Source organism: Canis lupus, chromosome 6 (genome assembly GCF_048164855.1).
Source record: "Canis lupus baileyi chromosome 6, mCanLup2.hap1, whole genome shotgun sequence".
In the NCBI taxonomy this organism is placed as follows: Eukaryota; Metazoa; Chordata; class Mammalia; order Carnivora; family Canidae; genus Canis; species Canis lupus.
In genome coordinates, this window is record NC_132843.1 from 42,915,513 (window position 1) to 42,929,244 (window position 13,732).

Here is a 13,732-nt window from a genome sequence, read left to right on the forward strand (position 1 = left end):
GGTGGGGGGTGGGGGTTGCTTTACACAAGGTAGTGAGAGAAGGTTTTCTGGGAAGGTTACATCTAAAAAGGACTCATCTTGAGGGAGTAGGAGGCCAAAGCAACGAGTCTGGGCAAAAGAAATAACAGGTTAAAAAAAAAAAAAAAGCCCCGAGATAGAACATTTAGAACATTCAAGGAACAGGGGGAAAGGGCAGTGTGCTTAGGGACTAGCTAGCAAGGGAAGAGGGTCATGAAAAGGGTCAGAGAAGTGTGCCAGGTGTTACTCATGGAACCAGAAATGCATGAGCCAGGTGTTAGGCATGTAACCATCATAAAGTTGCCACTGTAACAGCTTTAATAAGATGTAATCTTTGTCAAGGACAGAAAATAATTTTCTAAAGAAGCTGAAATGGGATCTGAAGGATAAGTAGCCGTCAACTGCAAGCGAGGGGAAGGAAGAGCATTCCAGGTAATGAGAACAGCATATGCAAAGGCCTTGAGGAAGAAGGAGGAAGAAGAAAAGGAGGAGGAGGAAGGAGGAGGAGAAAGAAGAAGAAAGAAGAAGAAGGAAGAAGGAAGAAGAAAGCCTGGTGAGTACAGGGAACGAAAAAGGCCAAATTTAGCCCAAAGGGATGAGAGAAAGAGTGGTACAAAATGAAGCTGGAGAAGTGGGGTGTGGCCAGAGTCCAAAGGCTCTTGTGGCTACGAAAGTGTTCCAAGCAGCAGGATGACATGTACACATTCTGGAAGGACCACTCTGACCGCAGGAAGGCTGCAGGGTAGGGGCGGGGTGTGGGTTAATGGTGACTGGTGCCCAGGAGTGTCACCTGGACTGGGGCAGGAGATGGTGAGAAGTAGGCAGATTGAGACGTGGAGAATCAAAGTCACAAGATGCGAGTATGGGCTTCAGTGTGGGACATGGAAGGGCCAAGCTAGCTTTTAGGTTTCAGGGAACACACAGTGGAGCCATTAAGACAGGACCCCTGGAAATATCTCTGTCCTAGAGGGGTGCAATTATGATGTAGGTCTTTAACCCATGAGGTCTGAGGGGCCACTGAAGCAGCTAAGAGATGTGAAACAGCAAGGGATATGGGTCCGGAAGCTCAGAGGAAAGGTCTGGGCAGAAGGGAGCCTCATACACACAATCCTGCTGGTGAGAGTATGTAGTCAACTGAAATAAGCATTTAATGAGTAAATGTGTATCATATACTTTGTATAGCATCTGGTTCATAGTATGCACTCAAATGATAGCTTATATTATTGATAATGTTATACCGACTATTGGCTAGTTTATTAGCTAGCCTCTTTGACAAAAAAAAAATTGCAAAGAAACATACTATTTCCAGTATCAAACTGAAATCACTTTCCTTCCCTTTCCAAGACTCCGCTCCAGGTTTATTAGGCATGCCTCTCATCCTATCTTCCATTCAGTATAAATCAAGTATTTACATATACCTGATACGTAGCACTGTGTGACCAACAGAGTAAGGCAATTCCTGCTTTCTACAAGTTGTGGTCTAGCCAAACAAGGGCTACACCACACAAACACGATGTACTCCTATATATACCCCAATGCAGCAGAGCTGTCACAAATATAAATGTCAGCTATATAGTCTGAAAGTGTGGCTAGAATTTGAACCCTACTGTGAGTCCCAAGTCTCTACAAAGAACCACAGTTAAGTCCTCAATAAATGTTTAACGATGACAAGCAAATATTTCAAATGACAGTTAAAAGAAAGCCACTTAGGGAGGCCTGGGTGGCTCAGTGGTTGAGTGTATGCCTTTGACTCAGGTCATGGTACCGGGATCAGGATCGATTCCAGCATCAGGCTCCCCACAGTGGGCTTCTCCCTCTGCCTATGTCTGTACCTCTCTCTGTCTCTCATGAATAAATAAATAAAATCTTAAAAAAAAAAAAAAAAGGCATTTAAAACATTGGTCATCTCAACAGAATGACCACAGCAATCAAAATGAGAGGTCTAGTGGTTGTGACTTCTCAGGCGTGATAAAACATCTTTATCCTTAAGACAGCAAAGATTTTCAGATGACAAGCGCTTTGTTTAGTAGGTTCACCCTTATTTGGGAGCATCTAAAATCACAACTGTGCTCTCCAAACAAGAAACTATAAAACTCATCCATGGTCTACCGATGTGCCCTGTCCAACGAAGTGGCCATTAGCCACCTGTGACCACTTAAATTTCAATCGATGAAAATAAAACTTAAAATTCTGTTCCTGGGCCAGTCTAGCCACATCTGAGGGTGCCCAGTGGCTACCCTCCTGGACGTTACAAAATAGAGTATTTCCATCAACCAGGAAATTCTACTGGAAGGTAGCTCTGGTCTAGAACAAATTTAAAATACAAACCCTTTTTCACCAGTTTGGTAACTTGAACCTTTAACTTTGTAACACATTAAGGATACAGGACCCCCACAAAGAAGACAGAATGGGCTGTACAGGGCTCTCCTTTTAAAAGGGTCTATTTGCCCGAGGGTCGCACAGTTGGTTGAGCAGTGATTGAGACTTGGGTTTGTTTGTTTCACCCAGAGGCACACACCAACTGAGTAACAGTGTGGGCCAGGACCCTTCTGTAATGAAGTCAAGTACCTGCCTTTTCCCACGCTTCCCGCAACACTGTAAATGACAAGACCCCAGTCCAGTCGTGCAGAAACTAGGGAACTGGTGCTGGCACTTCCTCAACGCGGGGGAGCGCGCGGGTCAGAGGCGGCGGGGGGGGGGGGGGCACACAGGGTCAAGGCGGGCAGTGGCAGGGTGGGTGTCAGCAGGGGCGCCGCGCGTGCAGCCGCGCAGAGGCTCCCCCGCCCCCTCCGTGCTCCGAGGGCACCGGAGCACACCAGGAAGTCTGCGGGCCGGGGCCGGGGCCCGCTGCCCCCCGCCCCCCGCCCCCCCCCGGGAAGGGCCACAGCCACCTGTGGTCCCAGAGGAAGGGGCCGGCCCGGTGACACGGAAACGCTTCCAGGGGTGGACGCCCCGGGGGGGGTCGCGGGGAGGGCAACGGGGACCCCGAGCTCCTGCAGAGGCAGGCGCCGCGCCTGGACGCGACCCCGGGCCGGCCGCCCCTCCCCAGCTCCCGCCCCGCGCGGCCCCGGCGGGACGGCTTACATAACCCCCCGGGCGTCCCTGGGCGCCGGGCGAGCGGGGCAGGCGGCGCGGACGGCCCCCGCGGCCCCGCGGCCGCTCCTCCCCCACCCGGCCGCGGCCCCCGCCTCCGCCGCGCGCGCGGGGCCCCCGGGCTCCCGGTTTCCGGCCCCGGCGCTCACACCACCCCAGAAAGCGGCTCACACAGGCACCATAACAAAGGCGGCGACGCGGCGGCAACCCCAGGGTGGGAGCGCCGGGGGAGCGCGGGGCGCTGGCAGCCGGCCCGCTCGCCCGGCGGAGGGCACGGCCGCCCACCCCGGCCGGCGCGGCCCGGGGGCGGGCGGCCGGCGGGAGGCGAGGGGCGCTTTGAGGCGCTACTCACTCTCGTCAGGCAACTGGTCGAGCTCCGCCATCTTGAACGAGCCGCGCCGCTTTTTCAAAGGCTGCCCGCCGCGGTGCATTGTGGGGCGGAGACTGTCTTTGCGAGGGAGGTTCGAATGCGGAGCTCGCTGCCCGCGGCGCTGCCGCTCCCGCTCCCGCTCCCGCCGCGGCCCGCCCGGGCGGGTCGGCTCCGCCCGCGGCCGCCGGGGAGGGGTCCGGCCGAGCGGGCCCGGCGCCGCGCCCCCCCCGCCCCGCGGTCCCCGGGCCCGGCCCCCCGCCCCGGCCGGCCGCGGGCGGGAGCGGGAGGGGGAGGGGGAGGGGGAGGGTGGCGGAGGAGGCCGCGCCGCCAGGCCGGGCGCGGGGCGCGGGGCGCGGCTGCCGGAGGCCCGCACGGAGCCCGCCCCGGGTCCGCCCCGCCTGCGGCTGCGGGCGGGGAGACGCGGCGGGCGGGCGGCATCTGTGGGCCTGCGGGAGGGCCCCGGCCCGGTCACCGGCCCGGGCAGCTGCCCTGCTGGCGGCAGGACTCCGCGGCGGCAGCTCCGGGAACCAAGGGGGTCTGCGGCAAGGCGGGGGGGCGGGGGGGGGGGCAGTGAGGCAACGACGGTACAGCACAGGTGAGTGCCTGGAGCTGGGGTGCAGACGGGGCGGGCCGCTGAGGCCAGTCGGCACCCAGACTTGCTGAGAGCGCCGGAGCAGGGGGAGCCGGGCCCTGGAGAGAGCATCGCTGCTGCAAAACAGAAACGCGGGCGGCGGGTTGCGGCGCGGTGAGAGCAGAGCAGAGGCCGCCCAGCCCCTGTCGGTGGTGGCGGGGAAGCTGCTGCGAGCCGGCAGGCAAGGGAGGACAGACCTGTCTGCACCTGGCGCTAGGGCCCGGGTGCGGCTCTGGCTACCAGTTGTATAATCTATATTGCAAGTTTGTTTCCTCCTCCTCCTCCTCTTCTTCTTCTTCTTCTTCTTTTTTTTTTTTTTTAAACATTTATTTAGGGAGAGAGCACTACCGCGAGGCTCTGGAGGGGCAGGCGGAGAGAATCTCAGACTCGTCGCTGAGCCTGGGAGGCTGATTGCAGGGCTCCATCTCACCACCTGAGCTGAACCCAAGCGTTGGGCCTTAACCAGCTGGGCCACCCCAGGCGCTCCGCAGGTTTGTTTCTTAAATCTCTGTGCCTCTTCTCCTGTGCAAAGTGCAGATGATCACAGAGCGTTTTAAGGATTCAGCGAGTTGGTAGAGAGGTACAGGCCTGATTATAGTTTCTCGCCCGATGTGGCTCAGATGTTTGCTATTGCTAGCACCACTTTGCAGTCGGGAGTGTCACCGGTGCTGCCAGCTTCTGCCTTAGACACTGGGTGCTGCTGGGGTGTGGTGAAGAAAATTCAGTTTTACAAAATAACGCTGACTTCGCTAATTGAACGCCTCCCTGCCTTCTAAACACATTCTGATTTACATTCTAAGAAGCTGCAAACCAGGAGTCCCTGTTGTCAGCAGGTGGGAGTAAGTCCTACCCATTTGGGGATGAGTTCAAGAAAAGGTCAGCTCTGAGAATGGAAAAAATAGAGGACTGGAGTAAGTCATCTTTGGCAGAGTAACCCATGGTCAATGTATCATTAGACTAAGGCGATAAAACTTAATGCAGATTTCACATGTAACAGCAGGCCAGCTGTTAAGTAATTTTAGGCCCTTCTTCTGATAATCTGCATTTTATTTTTTCTTGTTTTCTTAAACTTTTTTTTAAAATTCCAGTATTGTTAGCATACAGTGTAATATTAATTCCAGTTGTATGACTCAGTGATTCAGCACTTCCGTACATCACCTGCTGCTCGTCTGGACAGGTGCACCCCTTAATCCCCATCACCTGTTTCCCCCATACTCCCACCTACCTCCCTCAGTGATCATCTTCTGTATAAAGAGTCTGTTTCTTGGTTTGTCTTTTTTCTTTAAAGATTTATTTATTTATTCATGAGAGACAGACACAGAGAGAGAGGCAGAGACATAGGCAGAAGGAGAAGCAGGCTCCTCACAGGGAGCCTGATGCGGGACTTGATCCCTGATCCCGGGATCACAGTCTGAGCTGAAGGCAGACACTCAACCGCTGACCACCCAGGCATCCTAATGTCTTTTTCTTTTTTTCCTCTGTTTCCTTGTTTCTTAAATTCCACATGTGCGTGAAATCGTAGGCACTTGTCTTTCTCTGATCTACTTCACTTAGCATAATGCTCTCTAGGTCTATTCATGTTGTTGCAAACAACATGAAAAATTTCATTCTTTTTTTATGGCTGAGTAATATTCCATTATGTATATATACCACATCTTTATCCATTTGTCCATCAGTGGGCACTTGGGCGGCTTCCATATTGTAGATAATGCTGTTGTAAACACAGGGATGCTTGTTTCCCTTTGAGTTAATGTTCTTATGCTCTTTGGGGTAAATATCCAGGAATGTGATTACTGGATCATAAACTAGTTCTATTTTAACTTTTTTTTTCTATTTTAACTTTTTGAGGAACCTCCATACTGCTTTCCACAATAACGACACCAGTTTGCATTCTCACCAACAGAGCAGGAAAGTTCCTTTCTCTCCACATCCTCACCAACACCTGTTGTGCTTGTGTTGTTGATTTTAGCCATTCTGACAGCTGTGAGGTGGTATCTCATTGCAGTTTTGTTTTTTAAAGATTTTATTTATTTTTTCATGAGAGACATAGAGAGAGAAGCAGGCTCCATACAGGGAGCCTGATGTGGGATTTGATCCCGGGACCCCAGGATCACACTCTGGGCCAAAGGCAGACGTAAACTGCTGAGTCACCAAGACATCCCTGTTTTTTTAAAAAGATTTATTTATTTATTTATCCATGAGAAACACACAGAGAGGCAGAGACATAGGCAGAGAGAGGAGTAGGCTCCATGTAGGGAGCCTGATGTGGGACTCGATCCTGGATCCCCAGGATCATGCCCTGGGCCGAAGGCAGACACTAACCTGCTGAGCCACTCAGGCATCCCTCTCTCCCTCTCATTGTAGTTCTGATTTGTATTTCCCTGATGCCAAGTGATGTTGAGCATCTTTTTGTGTGTCTGTTGGTCATCTGTATGTCTTCTTTTTTCTTTTTTAACTGGTTTTATTTTTATTTATTTTTATATTTTAAAGATTTTATTTATTTATTCATGAGAGACACAGAGAGAGAGGCAAAGACACAGGCAGAGAGAGAAGCAGGCTCCATGCAGGGAGCCTGACATGGGACTCCATCCCAGCTCTCCAGAATCATGCCCTGGGCTGAAGGCGGTGCTAAACCGCTGAGCCAACCCGGCTGCCCCATCTGTATGTCTTCTTTGGAGAAATGTCTGTTCATGTCTTCTGCCCATTTTTAGTTGGATTATTTGTTTTTATGGCGTTGAATTGTATAGTTCTTTATATATTTTGCATACTAACCCTTTATTGGATATTTCATGTGCAAATATCTTCTCTCATTCTCTAGGTTGCCTTTTGTTTTTGTTGAGTGTTTCCTTTACAGAAGCTTTAAAAAAAAAAAATTATTCACGAGAGACACAGAGAGGCAGAGACATAGGCAGAGGGAAAAGCAGGCCCTGTGCAGGGAGCCTGATGTGGGACTCGATCTCGGGACTTGATCCCAGAATTCCGGGATCACGCCCCGAGCCAAAGGTAGACGCTCAACCTCTGAGCCACCCTAGCTCCCTTACAGAAGCTTTTTATTTTAATGTCCCAATACTTTATATTGCTTTTATTTCTCGTGCCTCAGGAGACATATCTAGAAAAACATTGCTATGGCTGATGTTGGAGAGATTATTCTCTGTGTTCTTATCTAGGAGTTTTATGGTTTCAGGTCTCACATTTAGGCCTTTGATCCATTTTGAGTAAATTTTTCTGTATGGTGTGAGAAAGTTGTCCAAATTCATTCTTTTGCACATGGCTGTCCAGTTTTCCCAGCATCATTTACTATAAAAAGACTATCTTTTCCCCATTGGATATTCTTTCCTGCCTTGTCAAAGATTAGTTGATCATATAATTGTGGGTTTATTTCTGGGTTTTCTGTTCTGTTAATCTATGTGTCTATTTTTGGGCCAGTACCATACTGTCTTGATCACTGCAGCTTTGTAATAAAATTTGAAGTCTAAAATTTTGATGTCTCCACCTTGGCTTTTCCAAGATTGTTTTGGCTATTCGGTGTCTTTTGTGGTTCCATGTAAATTTTAGGATTGTTCTAGTTCTGTGAAGAGTGCTGTTGGTATTTTGATAGGGATTGCATTGAATGTGTAAATTGTTTGAGGTAGTAGAGACATTTGAACAATATTTGTTCTTGGGATGCCTGGGTAGCTCAGTGGTTGAATGTCTGCCTTTGGATCAGGGTGTGATCCTGGGGTCTGGGATCGAGTCCCACATCGGGCTCCTTGCAGTGCGCCTGCTTCTCCTTCTGCCTGTGTCTCTGCCTCTCTCTCTCTCATGAATAAATAAATAAAATCTTTAAAAATAAAAACAATATTTGTTCTTCCAATCCATGAGCATGGACTGTCTTTGCATTTCGCCTTCAGTTGCTTTAATCAGTGTTCTATACTTTTCAGAGCACAGGTCTTTCACCTCTTGGGTTAGGTTTTGGTGCATTTTTAAATGGGATTGTTTTCTTTTTCTTTGTGCTGCTTCTTCATGCACAGAAATGCAACAGATTTATGCACATTGATTTTATATCCTGTGATTCCACTGAATTCATTTATCAGTTGAAGCAGTTTTTTGGTGGAGTCTTTCAGGTTTTCTATAGATAGTTGGTAATCTGCATGTTAAGCAAAAACCCTAAATGAGTCTTCTTATACTCTGAAGCCTGAAGCTGTGTCCCAGCCCCATATCCTACCACATGTTAACTGTGGGACTACAAGCAAGGCACTAAGCTACTATTTTCAGTGAGGTTCTTTGTTGGATATTTATGAGAAAGAGTTTAAGTCATTGGCTTACTCGATTCTCCCAATAGCTTGGAACCTTGTTCAAGGACAACATCCAGCAGGTGAAAGAATCAGGAACCTGGCCCACTCTCCCTGCCTCAGCCTCTCCCCCTGTGGTGTGACAATAACACATCCATTACAAGGCTGTTAAATTGTGTATTCCAATTTAAAATGACATAAGAGGGGTGCCTGGGTGGCTCAGTTGGTTGAGCATCTGACTCGATTTTGGTTCAGGTCATGGTCCTGGATCCACGACCCAGCCCCATGTTGAGCTCTGTGCTGAACATGGAGCCTGCTTGAGATTCCTCCCCTTGACTCTTATGCTCTCTTAAAAAAAAAAAAAAAAAAAAGGAAAGTTCTCAGATATGCTTTGAAGACATTATGCCGAATAAGATAAGCCAGTCGCAAACAGACAGATACGGTAAGGATCTCGCTTACATGAAGTACCCAGAGCAGTTACCTTTGTAGAGCCAAAAAACAGAACTGTGGTTGCCGGGGGTAGTCATTGTGTAGGGGGTACTGAATTTCAGTTTGGAATGAAATGGAGATGGATAGCCATGGTTGCAGAGCGATGGGACTGTACACTATACCCCCAAACTATACACTTAAAAGTTAAAATGGTACCCAGCCAGCTCTTTCAGTGGAACGTGCAACTCTTGGTCTCGGGGGTTGTATGTTCAAGCCCCACGCTCAGAGTGGAGATGACTTAAAATCTTTTTTAAAAAAGGTTAAAATGGGGCAGCCCAGGTGGCTCAGTGGTTTAGCACCGCCTTCAGCCCAGGGTGTGATCCTGGAGACCTGGGATCGAGTCCCATGTCAGGTTCCCTGCATGGAGCCTGCTTCTCCCTCTGCCTGTGTCTCTGCCTCTTTCTCTCTCTATCTCTCATGAATAAATAAATAAAATCTTTAAAAAAAAATGGTTAAAATGGGATGCCTGGGTGGCTCACCAGTTGAGCATCTGCCTTCAGCTCAGGGCATAATCCCGGGATCTGGGATCAAGTCCTGCATTGGGCTCCCTGTGAGGAGCCTGCTTCTCTCTCTGCCAGTGTCTCTGCCTCTTTCTCTGCGTCTCTCATGAATAAATAAAAGCTTTAAAAAAAATAAATTAAAAATAAAAATGGTTAAAATGGAGAATTATATATTATGTATATTTAACAACAGTAAAAAAAGTCCATGTTGCACAAACAGTACACACAGTATGATTCCATTTACACATATACATGCGTGAACTAAAATCCAGAACAAAACATACGCAGCAGTGGCTGTCCCTGGGTAGTGGGATTACTTTTTTTTTTTTTTTGAGATTTTATTTACTTATTCATGAGAGAGAGAGAGAGAGAGGCAGACACAGGCAGAGGGAGAAGCAGGATCCATGTAGGGAGCCCGACGTGGGACTTGATCCAGGACTCCAGGATCACACCCCCAGCTGAAGGCAGATGCTTAACCGCTGAGCCACCCAGGCGTCCCAGGGGTAGTGGGATTATGTGTGATTTTTATTTTCTTTGTAGCTGCATTTATCACTTTTCTATAGTAAATTTTTTTTAAATTAGAGAGAGTGAGAGTACGGGGGAGAGGGGCTGAAGAAGGAAAGAGGACCTCAGGCAGACTCAGTGCCCAACACAGAGCCAGACCCAGGGCTCAATCTCAGGACCCTAAGATCACAACCTTAGCCGAAACCAAAAGTCAGACGTTTAATTGACTGTACCACCCAGGTGCAGTCAATTAAAGTTTTTATTTTATAATAAAAGCAGCCACTTTTTAAAAAGCTACATCCATATAACAGAATATTCTTTTTTAAGAAGATTTATTTATTTATGATAGAGAGAGAAAGGCAGAGACACTGCCGGGAACCCGACGCGGGACTTGATCCTGGGACTCCAGGATCGCGCCCTGGGCAAAAGGCAGGCACTAAACTGCTGAGCCACCCAGAGATCCCCTATAACAGAATATTCTTCAGAAGTGAAGTACTACAACATAGATGAACCTTAAAAGCATCCTAAGTGAAAGCAGCCAGTCACAGAAGACCACATATCGTATGATTCCATTTATAAGAAATGTCCAGAATAAGCAAATAGAGACAGAAAGTAGGTCATCAGTTGACTGGGGGCTGGGGTGTGGCAGGATATCAGATTGCTAAAGGTACAAGGTTTCTTTTGGCAGTGATGAAAATGTTCTAAAATCGTTTGATTGGGCAGCCCCGGTGGCTCAGCAGTTTAGCGCTGCCTTCAGCTCAGGGCGTGATCATGGAGACCTGGGATCGAGTCCCACCTCAGGCTCCCTGCATGGAGCCTGCTTCTCCCTCTGCCTGTGTCTCTGCCTCTCTCTCTCTCTCTCTCTCTCTCTCTCTCTGCCTCTCATGAATAAATAAATAAAATCTTTTAAAAAATCGACTGATTGGCTATAGTGATGTTTGTACAACTCTACTAAAAACCATTGAATTGTACATTTTAAATAGGTGACACATTTGGTATATGAATTATATCCCAATAAAGCTCTTAGAAGAACCATATTTTCAGACTTTTTGGGTTTTGTCTCCATCAAAAACCCTTGGGAGTCACTTTTTACAGAATGCTTTTCTAAGCCACTTAATGAAAATGCAAAATCAAAGACACTCTTCTGGGCAATTTTCAATGATAGCTGCAAACCAAAGACCAAAGAAAAGACATAACAGTATCCAAATGTCCTTTCCACTGTCTTTTCGCCAAGCGTGCTACTTACTATTTTGCAAACTACACAGGAAAGAGAAGCGACTTCTCCCACTGGAACCAAGTGACTGCAGGTAGACGCAAATTGAATTCTTGACAGATCCTGTTTCTTTAGAATGACCCTTAGGAGGGTCATCAAATACCTGTTTCTCCTGAGACCCAAGTAAAGTATCATTTGGTTCAAACAAAATGAAACAAAGCAGAAAGCATCATTAGACTTATTTCCTGGGGCTCTAATGAGAAGTAAACAGGGACACTAAGATAAAACACAAGACTCACATCCCAGCATGTAAAACCAGCTCCCTGCCCCCCCTCGTCACCTACCTTTTTTGCTGATTTGTACCCAAAACGAACTAAATGTCTGTTGTATTTCTGAGGCACTACTTCTAAAGACTTGGCTCAGCAAAATTGGTGTACCCTAGGTGATTTCTGGAGGCCTCTGTTTTTCAGCCTGTGAAATGGGGCCAGAACTAAGAACACCACTTCCTTGAAGGAATAATAGCAACCTCTTTCACCAGATATCTTGTGTAACAAACTATGAAAAAGTTATGACAGGTTATCCCATGGGAGGGAAAGTAGAAAGACCTATAGCACACATACACATGAAAAATCATCGTCCAGAATTCCTACCTGAATTGGGGGACACTGATGAGGGAGCACAGGAGACCAAGGCTGCACAAGGAGGAGCGCCTTGTCATCAGAGCTTCCCAAACCAGAGGGTTGGACAGCTCCATAGAGTGGCTTTTGGATTCTTTTTTGTTGTTGTTGTTAAAGATTTATTCATTCATTTATTTATGATAGACACACAGAGAGAGAGAGGCAGAGGGAGAAGCAGGCTCCATGCAGGGAACCCGACGTGGGACTCGATCCCGGGACTCCAGGATCGCGCCCTGGGCCAAAGGCAGGCACCAGACCGCTGAACCACCCAGGGATCCCTGGCTTTTGGATTCTAATCTAGGAAAGCTATCCCTTCGGGACACATATGTGTCCACAGGATAAGGAAACACAGGATAATAAAACACTTTTATTCCATGAATAAAACAAAAAAGACAACTCAAGTAAATACTTTGTTTTCATTGGGATTAGCTTTTTCAAAATGTGTCAGAACTCTGCTTTTGGATAATCATATTCATTTCTGAGTAAATACTGACTGTATCCATCACTCACTGTACCCCAGGTAGATGCAGGTAAGCCGACAGTCCTCAGTTTATTGATACAGTAAAATGAGGATCTTCCCTCTGGGTTTTTTTAATTCACAGCTGAGGCCTTTTAGTAGATATTTCTAGTAGAGTTAAGTAAAATCATGTAATACATTTAAGTATTCAATTATGGGAAGCCCGCTGACTCCATGCAGGCTCTGGCTCCAGCTCCAGCTCCAGCCCCGGGGTCCTCCAGCTAACCTCCCCACCCAGCCCTTCCAGCAGAACAGCCAGATTTCTGAGCACAACAGAAGCTACCAGGAAGCTGGAACTGGCCCAATATCACTTCTGCCACATTCTGTTTGTTAAAGCAAGCCATGGGTCTGCTGAGATGCCAAGTGAGGGGAGTACATACTAGGAGGCATAGTTCCTGGGGGCCATCAGCTTAACCAACTATCACAGTGCCTTGGACAAGTAAGTGACTTTACCTCTTTAGGCCTTATCTCCTTGTGTTGAATGATGATTATAATGTAACCTACTTGATTAGATTGTAATGCAAATGGAGTGAAACAGCCAATTCAGAACAAAGCTGGAAAATGGTCTTAAAATGATCTCCTTCATCTTTATTTTTTATTTTTTTAAAGATGTATTTATTTGAGAGAGATCATGAGCAAGAGAGGAAGAGAATCTCAAGCTGGCTCCAAGGGGAGCTGTGCTCCACTCAAGCTGAGTGTGGAGCACAATGTGGAGCTTGATTTCGGGTACTTGAGATCATGACAAGCCAAAATCAAGAGTCAGATGAGATGCCTGGGTGGCTCAGTGGTTGAGTGTCTGCCTTTGGCACAGGGCTTGATCCTGGGGTCCTGGGATTGAGTCCCACATCAGACTCTGCTCAGTGGTGAGTCTGCTTCTCTCTCTCTGCTCCTTACCCCATTCATGCTCTGTCTCTCACTTACTTTCCCTCTGTCTCTCAAATAAATAAAAATCTGTGAAGAAAAAATATGTATAAACTACTGACATTGAAAAGAGTGGCACAAGGATTTCCTTAGTTGCTCCCAGCTTCATATGTTTTTCTGTTTGAATGGAATACTTTACTTTTTTCAAATTAAAAACAAGTAGTCATACATCAAATGTAACTGTGTCAATAGTGTACTTGTCTCTGAATCATAGTAATAGAAATTATTTGGCCTGTCACAACTGCCAGGGATCCACGATTGCAAATTCATCACCCTGATGTCATTGAGTCTGTGCCCATTTTCTCTGCCCGAGTAAATCTTTTGTATGTTTCAAGACCCAGCTCCTATGTTTCGTGGTCCCTTCTAGAATCATTCCAGCAAGTCTGCCAATTTCCCCTTCTCTGCATCCCAAAGACATAATAGCCTTGATCCAACAATTTGCTCCTTGATCATATATTGTCCCTGGTTGACTCAACTAATATTTATTGCATGCATCTTATGTGCAGGATGGAGTGCTCTCCAATGGCT

The 13,732-nt window shown here is 47.5% G+C and overlaps 1 protein-coding gene and 1 long non-coding RNA gene across 4 annotated transcripts in view; one reads left to right on the forward strand and one right to left on the reverse strand.

The window, feature by feature from the left end:
* The window catches only part of LIN9 (lin-9 DREAM MuvB core complex component), an 80,060-nt gene extending 76,474 nt beyond the window's left edge, over positions 1-3,586 (reverse strand). For 2 of the 3 annotated variants that reach the window (XM_072830198.1, XM_072830197.1), the window contains exon 1: positions 3,464-3,586. In XM_072830198.1, coding sequence (XP_072686299.1) covers positions 3,464-3,542 — 79 coding nt within the window. In that variant the 5' untranslated portion in view covers positions 3,543-3,586. The remainder of the gene's footprint in view (positions 1-3,463) is intronic. The other variant, XM_072830199.1, reaches the window with a different exon arrangement.
* Positions 19-13,336, forward strand: LOC140635487 (uncharacterized). Its single transcript, XR_012032800.1, has 5 exons — positions 19-128; positions 361-571; positions 4,447-4,603; positions 11,911-12,722; positions 12,893-13,336. It is a non-coding gene; the product is annotated as an uncharacterized lncRNA (long non-coding RNA).
* The last annotated feature ends 396 nt before the right edge of the window (positions 13,337-13,732 follow it).